At 35.4% G+C, this 16,303-nt stretch overlaps 1 protein-coding gene across 1 annotated transcript; it reads left to right on the top strand.

Moving 5' to 3' along the window:
* The first annotated feature begins 5,783 nt into the window (after positions 1–5,783).
* Positions 5,784–8,451, top strand: LOC104092702 (polyubiquitin-like). The gene is made up of 2 exons (XM_009598394.4): positions 5,784–6,013; positions 7,097–8,451. The coding sequence occupies exon 2, from the start codon at positions 7,097–7,099 to the stop codon at positions 8,243–8,245; it is 1,149 nt and encodes a 382-aa protein (XP_009596689.1). The 5' UTR covers positions 5,784–6,013; the 3' UTR covers positions 8,246–8,451.
* Positions 8,452–16,303: the final 7,852 nt, after the last annotated feature.

A 16,303-nucleotide genomic window follows, 5' to 3' on the forward strand; every position in this document is an offset into this window, starting at 1 on the left:
TAGGATGATGTGAGCAAGGTAGGTAAAAAACACTCCCCATAAAGTTGACTGTTACATTATTTCTGCACTGTAGCGTGTGCAGGCAACAACTTTACAGCTAGGGCAGTTGACTTGTGCATTTTCCTCGGGAAACGGTAGCTATTTGTTCCCTCTGTTGTTCCTTTGACTCTGAAGAGTTGAACCATATCCCAAGCTGGAACCTTTTGATCTTAAGGTCTTGAGAATGTGTAACAGGTTCCTTATCTGGTTCTTGACAGTAAGTTTGTTAGATCATCAAAACATAACAGGGATATACATATAGCCTATCAATAGCCAAGGGGACTAACTCAAGTATCTTGACCCCTATAATCAACCCAATTATAGCAACCTTTTCCCGAACCAACACTAGTCTAGGAAGCTTATAAAGACCGAAGTTTCAACAATAACCTACTATTATACTTCTTGAAAAGCAAATAGGTTACAATTTAAACCACTTGACTCAACTTAACAATTAAAGAACTTGAGCAACTTCATCTTTAGGAACTGGTTATTCAGTTGGTTGGCTTAAATCTTCAAAAGTATCTTTTTGTTGTGATTGCTATTGGCAGACGTATTCTCAATGACTCAATAGTAGTAGTCTTGAAGTGCGTCAAAATTCCTTTTTACAGTTGCAAGTTTGGCCGAAAATTTTCAATTAATGCTCCAAAACCTAGAATATTTCGGTTAAGGAAAACCTCTCCTATTTAGATTTGGATTCCTTATTTGTTTCTAACTCTTCAATCTTTTTTTTTTCTATGCAAGTCTTTCCTATAAATACAAATTCCTTTTTGTGCACAAAATCCTCCAATTTTGCGCATTCCTTTTAGGGCACAGACAGAATCTTCTGGGAATTTCAACTTGCATGAGAATACTGGTCTTCCGCGTCCTAACAGTATTCTGCCATTGGTCTGTTATGAACCTAATTCACTCGACATTCACATCTCTTATCTGCACATCAGTCTAGTAGCACACCAAATTGGAACAAGAAACCTGGTTCTCAAATACGGTTTGTGAATCATCAAAACATAATTTCATGCTCAGCTCAATACGTTTACTGGTAAATTAACTGTTTCTTTGTGCTTGTGCTATAAATTGGATGCTAATGATTGATGCATTATTTTAGGTGGTATGATGATGAAATGTCTGTGCAAGTAAAAGGGTGATCTCGAATTTATTGAAAAGTGTCAAAAAATTGAATAGGAGTAGGATTGGGAAAATAAAAAATGGAAGAGGCTACTCATTGTTGTATTTTTGGTGTTGATTATACCAAATGGCTATGTGGTTCTACTATGTAGAAGTTGTAGTTAAGGGGTAATGTTGTAGAATTATTTTTAGTGTTGAAAAAAAAAATACAATCTGATCACAAACTAGAAAGAATTCTTCTTTCAAGGCTCACGGTGGGCTGGGATTAAATGACGCTAATCTGAGCTCCAAACTTACAGAAATATTTAATGTAAGTTAGAGTACTAATATATGAAGTGTTTGTACATTTGTTATTTGGCTTCTAGTTCTATTGATCTGACCTTTCTGATAGAATTCAGAAAAAATTAACTGTATACAAATAATCATCTTTAACTATTTCAAGTCTGACATCTTCATTGCAAGTAACTTATCATTTCTATAAATCTCCTAGTATGTTTTCTTCTAATATTATTCTTGTTATAGGTGCAATGTTTGAGATATATGTGTTTTGCAAAAATATTCATATTAACATGCAAATTCATTAGTTTGTGTCTAATGTCTTCTAACATATAATGATAACACAATTATGACTAGGATGTAACATTCATTCCATTATTTGTAAACATACAACTTAAATACAATAGAAAAAGAAAAAAAATCTAAAAATATGCATAATATTTAGGAGTAAGAGGTCCTATCAATATTGTAATGTGTGGTTCAGCATCCTTAGTTTATAGATATGATGAAAGCTGGTTGGAAAGTGCAGATAGAAGATTGTAAAATATTGCGAGTGGTGAAGAGACTTAAATTTTTTAAAGAAAGGACTCAAGAAGTTCAACTCTCAATACTTTAGGAATACAGTGAAGCAGATAAGGACATGAAAGAGTCGGGAAAAGCTCAAGAGGAACTGCAAGCAATTCCTTTGAACATGGATCTGCAACATAAGGAAATGAAAATCTATTAGCAATATAAGAAGTCATCATTTCTGGAAGAAATGTACTTGCGGCAAAAGAGTAAAGCCACTTGGATAAGATTGGTAGATAACAACACTACGTACTTCCATTCAGTGATCAAACATAGAAGACTGAAGCAAGCTACTACTCAGATAAAAGATGATCAAGGTAATTGGCAGATAAATCCTGATGGGATTGCCAAAATCTTTGTAGGCTACTATAAAAGCTTATTGGGCAAGAATACAACTTCTAGGGCAAGATATCTAGATAGTTTTGTGAAAGAAAGACATGTTCTTTCTCCAAAACAACATGTTGATTACTTAAATCGTATATGGGGAAGGATGTTAAATAAGTAGTATTTCAGATAGATAGTAGAAAAAGTCTTGGTCCTAATGATTTTGGCAGTGGATTCTTCAAGTCAGCTTGGAACATTGTTGGGAAAGACATTACACATGTTGTGTTGGAGTTTTTACAAATTGGTAAGCTTCTAAAGCAACAGACGTTACCAACATAGCATTGATACCTAAAGTAGAAGTGCCAGAATATGCAAGTTAATATAGACCAATCTTATGTTGCAATGTAGTAGACTGAAGAATGCTACGTGCTATATTGTGGCAGACAACTAAGTTGCATTTATACAAGGAAGGTCCATGACTTATTGAGATATTATAACAGGAACACCAACTAGATGCCTTATGAAGATTGATCTTAGGAAAACTTATGATATGGTGGATTGGGGATTCCTGGAAGAAGTAATGACGTTTCCACTAAGGTTTATATAATTGATTTTGACATGTATTTCCTCTCCAAGATTCTCAATAAGAGTGAATGGGGAAGGTCGTGCTTACTATAAAGGTTAAAGAGGGCTAAGGCAAGTGGTCCCTATGTATCCATTGCCCTTTGTCTTAATAATGAAATATATCTCTAGAGTGTTGAAAACCATGAGTGATTTTTCAGATTTTCAATTTCACCCTATGTGTAAGCAATTGAAACTTAACTCATCTAATAGTTGCAGATGATCTTATGATATTCTGCAAAGGCAATCTTGCTTCATTTACAAGAGTGGTTGAAGCCTTATCACACTAAATAAGGCTTCAGGATTGATAGAAAATCTAGAGAAATCAAACATTTTCATAGTAGAAGTTGATAACTTGACTAAGGAGAAACTTATAGCCATGCCATGATTCATTTAGAGGACGTTTCCAATTAGGTATCTTGGGCTTCCCGTATCTTCAAAGAAATAGAACAAACTAGAATGCTTTCAGTTGATGGATTATTAAGATTACCAAAAGAATCAAAACAACATACTCAAAGCAACTTTCATATGCAGGCATGTTCTAAGTGATAAATTCAACTTTATTCTCCATCTATAACTTTTGGGGGGCTTTGTTTATATTGCCTCAAAGTGTAGTGAAGGAAGTTGACAAAATTTGTAGAGAATACTTATGAAAAAGTACAGAATAGAGAAAGACGATAACACTGGTGGCATGGAAAAGATATGTCTTCCTAAGAAGTATGGTGGATTGAATGTCAAAGGTAGTACAAACTGGAATGTTGCTTCTATTGGAAACCTTCTTTCGCAGTTGATTGAAAGAAAAGAGTCACTATGGGTTAAGAGGGTTCATGGTCTATATATGAAATCAGATACAAATATCTGGACTCACAAAGTCCCCTTTGATTGCAGCTGGTATTGGAAAAAAACTGAACTCTTTGAAAAATGAAATGCAATCATGGTATGTGCAGGGGCATTATACATTAAGTAATGGAGTAGAATACTCAATTACTATGAGCTATAATGCATTGCTAGGAGATTTAAATAGAGTGCAAACTGCTGATCTTATATGGAGTATAATTGCACAACCAAAGCATATATTTTTTATGTGGCTGGAGCCACAAGAAAGACTGTTGCTAAAAATGTATGTGCATGTGGAGAATGTATACTGTTGCTTATGTGAGGCCCAAGCTGTTGAGACAAACAAGCACTTGTTTGTAGAATGTCATTGGTTAAAGATTGTCAGATCAGAGCTCATACAATGGACAAATTTGCAATTACAGGAAGGAGACATAGAGCAGACACTAGCAAATATAAAGAAGAAACGATAGAAACAATCCAAGAAAAGAGTTGTGACAACCATTTTGTAGTAATGTTCTACCATACTTGAAGAGCCAAAAATTAGAAGCAATTCAAAGTCATAACTGTAAATACTGAAGAGGTATAGGACATATTAAAAGGAAGTTATCGAAAGAATAGGTTCACTTAGAAGGTAAAAAAAGGCACATAGTTGCGGGGTGTTTTTGATGAGGCTTATATGTATATAGTGTTTGTTTAGAGGCTTAACATTCATAGTACGTTATGAACTTAAGTGCTCTCTAAGTGTATTCATTTTGTTATTAATATATTCACAGTTGTTACAAAAAATAATAATTAAGAAGTGCTAATTTTTTTACATGGAAAATTATGCATTTTCTTTGTCTCAATGTTTTTGATACCAATTTCTTTCTTGTTCATCTCACAAAGAATAACAATTTTTAATATAAAATCCCTAATGTTTATATTCATACTTTTCCGGTGGCGGAGCCACCTTATAAGAAGGGGTGTCAAATGACACCCCTTTACGGAAAAAATACACAGTGTAGGTAGGTAAAAAAAATATTATATGTATATATATTATGTATTGACTCTCCTTAATTTCCTAGTATGTTTATTTTTATATATTTTGACACTCCTTAACCAAAATTCTGGCTCCGCCACTGTACTTTTCCCTTAAGAAGATATTCTTATGAGGGTTGATATGATAGGCATGCTCTAGGGTGTTAATAGTTCGGTTCGACCGGTTATTTTATAAAATTTGTACCACATCGATTTTCGGTTATTCTATTATGTATAACCAAAATTAGACTTTTCGAAATCGTTCCAATCATATCGGTTTCTCTTCGGAATCGGTACAGTTCAATCAATTTACGGTATTTTTTAAAATATCATGTAAACGTCACTAGTAGGAGTAGAATGCAATAACATACGTACTTTTATAGGACTTAAAAAAAACTCTCTAGACATCCAAGGAAAATTTTAATGCTTTATTATTTTTAAAATTAATATATAATTATATTTTTCACATGTAAATTTATTCTGTACGGTTTAGTATTTTTTTCGATTTATTTTCATAAAATAAAAACATACCCTAATTATCGGTACGATTATAGATTTATATAAAAACCTATGATTTTATTAAAACAAAACCTAAAAATCAGTTCGGTTTGGTCGGTTTTTAAATATCAATTGACACCCCTAGTATGCCCCTCACAAGATGGATAATATTTACATATTAACCTTATGTGTCAATAATATTTATTTATTTTTAAACTCTGAGTACCTAGTCAAAATAAATTAGAATGAAAGAAATAATAATTTTTTCTATAGTTTAAAATTGCAAAAACTTTCTCACTGTAAATTCTTTTTATTCGCGGGGAAAGATATCGGGTGAATAAAAAATCTTCTCATTCCCCTTTTAGGGAGAAAAATCAAGGAATATGTCCTTCTATTAAAAATTTAAAACTATGGTTTAACAATTAGCATAGTCCTAACCCCAGCATAGACTAGTAAGTCTTTTCTGGAACATTCGATAGAAAGATTGGCGTAGGCGACAATTAAGGCCAGTATTCTATCCCAAACCTAACCCCCTACGGAAACGAAGAAGCCGACTTTGACCATTCCTTCACGCTATTTCAGCCCAATACATCGCCTATATAAACTCACCCTTCTTCCTTTTCGTTCCATTCACAACTTCACAAACAAATTCTTCTCTCCTTTTGCAAAACAAGCTAACTTTCTCCCGACTCTTTTTCTTCTTCCTCTCAAGGTAAGCATCTCTAATTCTTCCTTTTCTCTCTTCCTTAATTTTGCGATTTGAATTGATCTATGTGTGTTTTTTGTTGAGAAACATGTCAGATTATATTGTCCTTTCAGGTATTTTTGTGTTCGATTTATCAAAACTTGATGAATGACTGCAATCGACTTTGTTCTTCGATTAATTCATGTGTCAATTCTCGATTTTGCTTGTGGAAGTTATGAATTTGTTGAGCTAGGGTTTGTTGCCTTTTTTTCGGCGTTTTTGCTTATTAGGGTAACTTTTTCCCTTTTTGATTTATTGGAATCTGATGGGATCTGTCACACACGGTTCTTCGGTTAACTGATATTGCGCAAGTTTTCACTAGGAATTTGATGATCTTAGGGTTTGATGGTTCGATAGTTGCCGTTACGTAGGCTTGTTTTGATTTAGGCTGATCAAAATTCTGTTTTGATCACGAATATAATTAGAGAAAACTGAGCGGTAAATGATTGAAAGGTGGTTGATGCTGCCGACCCATGATATATCGCTTACATATACTAACTTGGTCTACTGTCTAATTGATATACATTTTTTCATGAATCCATGATGATCAGATAACTAGAATAAGCTTAAGCCTGGGTAGGAAAAGATTTCATCACAAATGAACTTAGATAGAGGACTAATCACATAAGCGAGCTTCATCCCGATCTCTTGTCCTTGAAGGAGGGACAACGAATGTATAATATTTTCACTTGGTTCTATCATTTATGTAATACAAGTTGGATCTTGACATTGAATAATAGCTTTTGCTTCCAGACTTTATGATGTGTTTTACCATCTTGTTTCAATTGTGTGCAGATGTACCTTTTCTTATAAGTAGTGGTTGGTTATCTTACATGATTTCTTTGTTGTAAACTTTGTATATATGGTTGCTTGCCTACTATGTTTCAGTAAATAGGAGAACCTAACTGCATTGAGATTGCTTGTGCCTTTATGAAACTCTTGTTCTGTTGTCCTTGCTACAATTAAATATTTAAGTTAGATTTCCTTGAGACAATTAAATATTTAAGTTAGATTCTAAGTGGTAATAATAGTTTCTCGTTGTCCTTTCAGATGCAGATCTTTGTAAAGACACTCACTGGAAAAACCATTACTCTCGAGGTTGAGAGTTCAGACACAATTGATAACGTGAAGGCCAAAATTCAAGACAAGGAAGGGATTCCCCCAGACCAGCAGAGGCTGATCTTTGCTGGAAAGCAGCTTGAAGATGGCCGAACTCTTGCTGATTACAATATTCAAAAGGAGTCAACCCTTCACCTTGTCCTCCGTCTACGTGGTGGCATGCAGATATTTGTTAAAACACTTACCGGCAAAACCATTACTCTTGAGGTCGAGAGTTCAGACACAATTGATAACGTGAAGGCGAAAATTCAAGACAAGGAAGGGATTCCCCCAGACCAGCAGAGGCTGATCTTTGCTGGAAAGCAGCTTGAAGATGGCCGAACTCTTGCGGATTACAATATTCAAAAGGAGTCTACCCTCCACCTTGTCCTCCGTCTACGTGGTGGCATGCAGATTTTTGTTAAAACTTTAACGGGCAAGACGATCACCCTTGAAGTTGAGAGCTCAGATACCATCGACAATGTAAAGGCAAAGATCCAGGACAAGGAGGGTATTCCTCCAGACCAGCAGAGGTTGATATTTGCTGGGAAACAACTTGAGGATGGAAGGACCCTTGCAGATTACAATATTCAGAAGGAATCAACCCTTCATTTGGTGCTTCGTCTGAGGGGAGGCATGCAAATCTTCGTCAAGACTTTGACAGGAAAAACTATCACCTTGGAGGTTGAGAGTTCGGACACAATTGATAACGTGAAGGCCAAAATTCAAGATAAGGAAGGGATTCCCCCAGACCAGCAGCGATTGATATTTGCAGGGAAGCAACTTGAAGATGGAAGGACACTTGCTGATTATAACATACAGAAGGAGTCGACACTTCATCTGGTGTTGCGTTTGAGGGGAGGTATGCAGATATTTGTCAAAACTTTGACAGGAAAGACCATCACTTTGGAAGTGGAGAGCTCTGACACTATTGACAACGTGAAGGCCAAAATTCAGGATAAAGAAGGGATCCCACCAGATCAGCAGAGGCTCATATTTGCTGGTAAGCAGCTGGAGGATGGGCGCACCCTTGCAGATTACAATATCCAAAAGGAATCCACACTCCACCTTGTGCTTCGCCTTCGTGGTGGTGACTATTGAGGATTGAAGTGCTGCTGCTGGGGTTTTACATAAGATGCCTACCGTCTTTGTTCTAATGGTTCTGTTGTTAAGACTTGTTTATGGTTTTTGAAGTATTCTACTGTTGAATGACCAACTTTAAGGGGTTCGCTTTTAACTAGATGTTAATTCTCTGTTTCTTTTCCTTTGCTCTACTAAATATTAGGTCATTCTGTTTCTTGAGTAAATGTTGTCTCCTTATCTTAATCTGTTTTCCTACCCCCCTCTCTAAAAAGAAGAAAATAAATTCAACTGAAGACAGCAGGCACTCAATTATGGCACTTTTTTGAATGCCTAACCTGGGCTTTCTATGTTAGAAGAATTCGGACGGATGGTTCATATAAGGCAACTTTTAACTTGCTGTAACAACCTACAGGTCTAGCAAAGCAAAGCTGCATTCGCAGTTAGTTTTGTTAACACAAGAAAAAGTAGAGGATCCATTTCCCTTGAAGTAATACTCCGTTGCAAGAGCTACACCGCAAATTGCCAAATCAAATACATCATCGTCACCTATAAGTTCATTAACATCTTCACTATTTTTTATTCAAGTACATATCTGTAAGTAAGACCCAAACAAAAATTGTAAAAAGTACAAATTCACAACTCATGTAAGTGAAAAATAACACTTCTGACAAAAAAAAAAGCAAGTTCTTATCACTAGAACAAAATACGGTCATGCGTTCCAATAACTTAAAAAATATTCTAATACTTCAAATAAAAGTTCATTTCGTAATTTGAGAAAAAGATGATATTTAAATGCAAATAATAATTTGTTTTTCCTTTGATGACATGGTAACAAAATTCTATTGTTTGTGAAGCTCAACCATCTTTTCCAATCACTGCAATCATACAGAACATCCATAACACTCTTAATACTAAGTGAAGTATCTCTTGGCTCCACAATCGTTGAAGAGCGTAATTCCATAACTTTCTTCTGCAATTCTCTTTATTACTGCGCTAATCAGTTGTACTTGTTCTTTTTCTGGTTTTATCACTACTTGTAGATTAATTTGATCCAAGTAATCATCCGTATTCTTTCTTGATCCAAGCACTATGGGAGTTTCAAACTCGAATGATTGCTCAAGTTGAAAGCAATTACTTGTTTGTATGTCATTTGATTATTGTGTGCATGCATATTCACCAGCAACAACAATATCCTTAATCTTTATGTCCTGCCACGATTAACCTCTATCTCCTTCTCTATATTTGGATTCTCCTAAAACAATAGAAAATATTTAGTGTTTAAGAGAAACTAAATAGCAGAATTCTAAATATTTTTTAACTTCCTATCCCACTATTCAACAAGCACTTGAATTGTCTTTTTCTCAAAGTCCGACCCTATTTAATGAAGTCTCCTTTCCAACTAGAGCATCCTGGTCTTTCCAAATAGTTTTAAGATTATCCCATTTGTTCTTTCACTTGATCCTTTCATCCCCCCCCCCCCCCAGTTTTGTCATTAAATTTCCTCACCAAATTAGAGTCCGTTTGGATTAGCTGATTGTAAATAACTAATAAGTTTGAAGTGTTGAAACTAATTTTTTAAATAAGCATTTACGTGTTTGTTTGGATAGACGTGTTGAAACTGATAATAGGCCGTTGGTGTGTTTGGTAAAAAAAACTGATAAGTAATTCTTTTATTAAAATGACTAAAATATCCTTAAAAACTTTACAAAAGATTATAAATTAAAAAGTTTTTTTTGTAAAGAAAAAGATGAACAACGAATATTGAATGAAAAGAAAGTTAGAAAATTTATTTTGGGAAAAATATTTTGTGAATTAGAAAATATTATTAAAGATAAACTAGTAAAAGCCTTGGTCAAACTAAAAGTGCTTATAAGCTAAAAAACCATAAGTTGGGGGTGATTAGTTTATGGCTTATGACTGATTTTTGCTTATAAGCACTTGATTTATAAGCACTTTGAATATTTACCAAACGCGTAAATAAGCCAAAAAGTACTTATAAGCTAGTTCTTATAAGCTTAGCCAAACACCCTCTTAGACCATCCTATTTTGTTGATTGAGTGTCAGAACGACTTCCCACCATAATTTTTTCCACACATAAATTCAAAAACAATTCTATGATTTCTGCTTAGGACAGTAAAATTTGGCCCAAGTCCAAATGACCCGTCCAAGATTGCGCTGGTTATTGACTCACCCATTTGTTGAACTCAGTCTATCTTGACCCAATTCATCTAAAGTTGGGCAGATTTTTAACCCAAATTGATCCATGAGTAACTTTGCAACTAAAAATAATTCTTTTTGTTTGATATATGACTATAACAAAAGAAGAAGAAAACTTATTTAGTAATTATGCATTTCATAATAAAACAACACATATTAATTAAAGCTTGGTAAGAGTTGGGCGGGTTGGACTATGACCCGTATTTTAGCTCATCTTAACCCAATATATTTATTAACTTAGCCTATTTTAACCCGCCCAAAATGGGCCAACTCGCCCATTTGACACCCCTAATTTCTGCATTACATTTGGCTTTTTCAATATTGTTACCTTATGACAATTCTTACTCTTGTCAATATGCATACAAAAATGTAATGAATATTAAGAAGAGATCTGCAGAAAAAATATTATTATACACCATAGAGAAATTTGGATGGAGAAAGCAATTTACAAGAGTTTTTCACCCAAAATGTAGACATACATAAATTTTAAAGAATGGCATTCTCTGTCAAAAGAACACCATAATCCACTGTTGTTGGCAGTTGCACCGTCTTTAATATAATATTATTTATAATAAGCTTAATGAGTAATGACAATTGATTATTGCCGCTGAAATCCATATAGAAGTCACCAATTATTAAACTACTCCTAATATTTTACTTCGTGCATAACAATACGTTATTCCAATTTAGCATAACAGTAAAAGAAGCGACGTATTTTTGAAGGGGGGAGGGGGGGAGGGGGGGGGGAGGAGGACATCCGCGATTTAAAGAATACAGAAAACAATATATATTTTAGAACTCATCCCTTGAGAGGGATTACTTATTCATCCACACGAGATTTTTACCTAGCTATGTTACATTTAAAACCTCTTTCTTTTTTATCGGAGAAGCAAGTTCATGATTATGGTTTGAGACAAGCGTAGTACCAACCCATTTTCTGTCGTCTTTCTTTGACAAATATATCATCACTATACACAGGGGAGGACCTACCCTTGGGAGTGGGGGTCAACGGAACACCTTGGCCTCGACAAAAATATTGTATATATATTTTATATATATATCTGTTAATACAGGGAGGACCCCTTTAAATATTTAAAGCGGCCCCCTAAGTCACAAAGGCCGGACAGAAGAGATAGTTTGTGGAAGTGCTCAACAACCTTCTTTTGCCTCTGGACCCAAGTTCGAATCTGGGATCCTACATTCCATATTATTTAATTTTTACTTTTTAACTTAAGACTTAAATAACTTAATATTTTTTTAATCCCCTCAAAGATCCGAAAACAAACCCTCATTTTTCTCCAAGAAACAAACCTTCTCAACTTCTCTGCCTCCCTTCAACTTCAACCTTCTTTTCAGTTCTTCACTTCTTTGCATCCCTTTGAAGTTCGAATCCCACTCTTCTTCAAATCTTTGATTAGTTTAGTAAGTTTTTCTTCTTTTTACAAATATTTTTTTCATTATTTTTTTGATTTTAACCTAGATTGTTTATAAGTTATGACTTATGAACAGATTTACTTTCTTCCCCATTCAAAATATCCCTTTTCACTAATACCATCAAATGCAAATTCAAATAGTAGCAAGCATTTAAGTTGAACAAATAATTGATGAGTAAAGTGCTCATGAAGCCCCGTAAATTTCTCTTTTTATTAGCTTAATTTTTTGGAGTTTTTTAATATAGTAGATAATGCTTGCAAGTTTTGCAAGAAACTTGTATTCGGATTTCAAGGATACTTCTTTTAGTTTTTGAATTCATTACTGTTCTTTTAGTTTTTGAATTCATTGTTTGAGCAGACAACAATCATGGTGATTGGTGCACATTTACATGATGTTAAATCTTTAGTTGGTGTGTTAATTCTTTTATCTTAATAAATTAATTTCATAGGTATTTGAAGATATTTTGCTAATGCTATTTGAAATATTGTTTCAGTGAAGTGGATGATTTGAAACCAAGCTGTATTTGAATTTCAAGGATACCTTTCACAAATTGGTAAGTGTTCCTTCTATCTTTAAGATAATAATAATAATAATAATAATAATAATAATAATAATACAGTTATGAGTTATGACTTATAATAAAATATAGTGGTGTGATTCCCTTATTAGAAATATTATATTTGCTTTTGTTCGTGATAGAATGAGTGTGATTTCCCTATTAAAATATTATTTTGCTTGGCATTGTTGCTTTGTAGGAAGTTTTGTTGATGTGAATTGAGATGGACATATTTTTGACGAGGTTTAATTCTTCTCAACCAAGTTCTAGTTTTAGAGATAATTTTTCCCATCTTGTAGAGGAGTTTGATATGAAATCACTTAATCCTGACCCCGGAGAGAGAATACTCATTCATAGATATAGATCCATAATACGGGATGAAGTGAGAAGACACTACATCCAAAGAGGGCCTTGCCAACCAGTTTATCACAAATTTCCTAAAACTTTATTTGGGAAAAAAATGTGCCAATTTAGTCCAGGTTGGTTTAAAGATTCACATTCTAGATGGTTAGAGTATAGTGTGAAGAAAGATGCCGCATTTTATTTATGTTGTTATTTATTCAAAAATGATTACGTTCATAGTAGCACATGTGACTCTTTCACAAAAACCCGCTTTAAGGATTGGAATAAAGGATGAACTAGATGGTTGGAATAATGAACTAGCACAGGTGACTCATACTTTTTGGAATAATTATTGCATACTGTTATCACTTTTCTACGTACCAAATTTATTCGATGCTAATCACGCTTTCGGAAGTCGCATCTAGAAATACTATTATTAACTAGGTTTAACCCATTAGCACATAAATTTAATTATTTGAACCAAGAGTTATATTTTTTTGTCAAACAATGTGGCGCCGTCTGTGGGGATTTCCTAGTTAAAGATTTTTGTTTCTTCTATATCTACAACTATGACGAGTTACTAACGTAAAAAACACAAGTAAAAACGAGATCTCCTTTCTTTGTGTGCACAAATCGCAACATGGCAGGTAACCGAAAAGAAAGGACGAGAATAATAAGTGATCTCCCAACCAACCTCATGAACGTCATCAACGAAAGCTGTGAAACGACAGACAAAGGCGCGACGTCCAGTGCTTCCCCTAGGCGAGATGGGTCCCCGCCCCCTCACTGCAGCATCACAAATCTCTTGGTAAGGGAGCCTCCACATCTATGGGGGAAGACACACCCCAGGTTGTAAAAAATCTCCTCAAAACGTGGCTACTGACACGTTAACCAGCGTCCTTAACAAGCCCGCCCGAGAAACAACTACAAAAAACGCAAAGACTTGCACCATACAACCAGCAGACGAGCAGTGCAACCAACTCCCTCCTCCTCCAACGACATGTATTACTCACAATGTCATTAATAGTGTAGGTGACAACGCCCTTACAACCATTCTAAAAATGATGGAGGAAATGGAGAATGAGAACAAAGCACTCTGAGATCAAATGAAAGAGCACGAGGAAAGGGTCGGTAAGATACCGGGCGCCCTCAAGTTGTTGCCGAAGAGGGACGCCGGCCGGTTCGTCGAACATCCGTACAGTGATGATGCAGCCTCGCATGCTATACCAAAAACCTTTAAAATGCTACCATACCTCAGGATATATGATGGTACAACCGACCCTGAAGATCATAAGACTCATTACGTCATCGCCGTAAAAGGCAACGACCTCGTTAAGGAACATATGTCTTCCATTTTGCTGAAGAAGTTCGACGAAACCCTCACAGGAGGGGCATTAACCTGGTATTCGTAGCTACCAGAATGCTTGTTTTCATGCTATTCCAATCAGTACTCAAGTGCGAGGTAGTGAAAGTATCCTTAACGTAATTGCAAACATGTGAGATGATCAAGTATTGATCATTTAGCCAGTTTTTAGCCTCGTCCTTAAAATAGGTAATCTTATTTCTCTTCCTCATATTTGAAGCGGAAATATGGAAAAAAAAATTATTAGCATCTCCTTCATTAAGTCACATTATTCTAGTCCTCAATTTCCAGTATTCCTCCTCTATTCTAAGGATGTCATTGTAATCTTTTTGGAGGCTAACCTCGAGTGTATGAAGAAAGTCACTCGTTGTATAATTTCTAGAGTTTTGGATCCTTTGAAGTCTTGCCAAAAATTTTCTTCTTTTTTTTTACCTAAAATATATCCAAAAGTCTTATCCTTCCATGACTTTATACTAGTTGCAAAGTTCTTACTAGCACTGCAATAATCTATTCCAATCAAATTCTTGCTAACTAGGTTTTGGAAGTCGGGGTGTCTACACCAAAAAGTTTCTAATCTAAATGGTTGTTTATACTCTTGTCTACCTCTAGGAATTAATTCTACTAAAAGTGGATTATGATCTGAATATGTCTTTGGAAGGTGGATTACTGAGCAATTAGGAAAAACTTCAAGCCAATCCTCATTTCCTAAAATTTTGTCTAGTCGCTCCATGATGAGTCCTTTTTTTCTCTTTCTATGATTTGGCCACGTATATCTGCAACCCTTATAGCCAATGTCTATTAAATTGTAATTACTAATTTTTGACCAAAGGTAATTAGCTCTATTACAATTAAAAGTCTCCCCCAAAATTTTTATTTGATCCCATAATGTCATTAAAGTCACTTCCTACCATCCACAGACCTTTATAATTATTGTAGATATTTTCTAAATTTTTATACATAATATTTCTATTAAATTTATCAGTACTAGCATATATATAGATAAAAATAACCAAAGTTTACGAATAGGAAGTACCTCAATTGTTGCATGAATTTCTTATGGACAATGACTACATTGTGGTTCCACATTACCACCGTACCTCCTGCTTGGCCTTCAACGGGTACTTCTATCATTTCCGAGAAACCAAAATCATTAAGTATTTGAGCATGGTTTTCCATCCTAGTTTCCAATAGTGTAACCATGCATGGTCTATAAGTGTCAACCATCACCCTAAAGTTTCTCCAAAAGTCGTGATTATTCCCTCCCCTAATGTTCCAAATAATAAAATTAGTTGGACAATCCATGGCTAGGTTTAGATTCATGTTTGGTGGGTCCCCATCCCCCCCCCCCCAAGAAAGATAGGACTCCTCCTGAGTGAGGGAACTAGAATCATGGCTCGGTTTTCCACTGTTGGGTCTTATGGTGGTATGATGTCCATTGAGCACTTGTACAGTGCCAGTGGGCAGTTGAGCACATGCCTCTTCTCTTGCATCTCCGTGAAGAGATACACTTTTACCTCGTTTAGGTTTGAGAACTCTAGAATTTGTTCCAAGCCTGGGTTGAGAGGGTCTCCTATTTCTTCCATGTCTGCCTCTTCTTGTTCTGGATCCTGCACCATCTGAGGTTGTTGTAGTGGTGGTTGTTGCTCCATTGGTGGTGCTTGTTGTTCCTGGGCTTGTTGTGGATTTTCCCATGGCATGAAGATCGGGTTTAGTTGTGAGAGAGTTTTTAATGGAAAGAAGGGCATGTCCAGGAGCAGGTTCTGTGGTTGTATGGGATTGAAATGGGGTGGCATGTTCCATTGGTTCCTCATTGCATGCACTAGGTGTGGGTTCAGAGATGGTGCAAGTGGGTGCAGAATATTGTTTAGCCATACTTGGTTTAGATAGTTGTTTATTGCAAGCCTCATACCTTCGGATATCAATTGTGCTAGGTAGTGGGTGTTGTGGAAGATGACTATCGTCTCTTACCCATTTATTTGGAGATTGAAAGAGACTGCATGACCCATCAGTCCCATCTCCATCCATGAAATAGGCTGGTAGTCTTGTGCAGCAGGTGGTTGGACATAAATGATTTGTGAATTTTTCATTTGTGGGGGGAAAGGAGGTAGATTTTTCATATTCTGAGCTCTTTGATGTCTCAGAATCTGGATTAGTCTGTGTCTTC

This window comes from Nicotiana tomentosiformis, chromosome 5 (genome assembly GCF_000390325.3).
Source record: "Nicotiana tomentosiformis chromosome 5, ASM39032v3, whole genome shotgun sequence".
NCBI classification, from domain to species: domain Eukaryota; kingdom Viridiplantae; phylum Streptophyta; class Magnoliopsida; order Solanales; family Solanaceae; genus Nicotiana; species Nicotiana tomentosiformis.

Coding starts and splice junctions, on each gene's coding strand:
- LOC104092702 (XM_009598394.4), top strand. CDS start 7,097: ATGCAGATCTTTGTAAAGACACTCACTGGAAAAACCATTACTCTCGAG.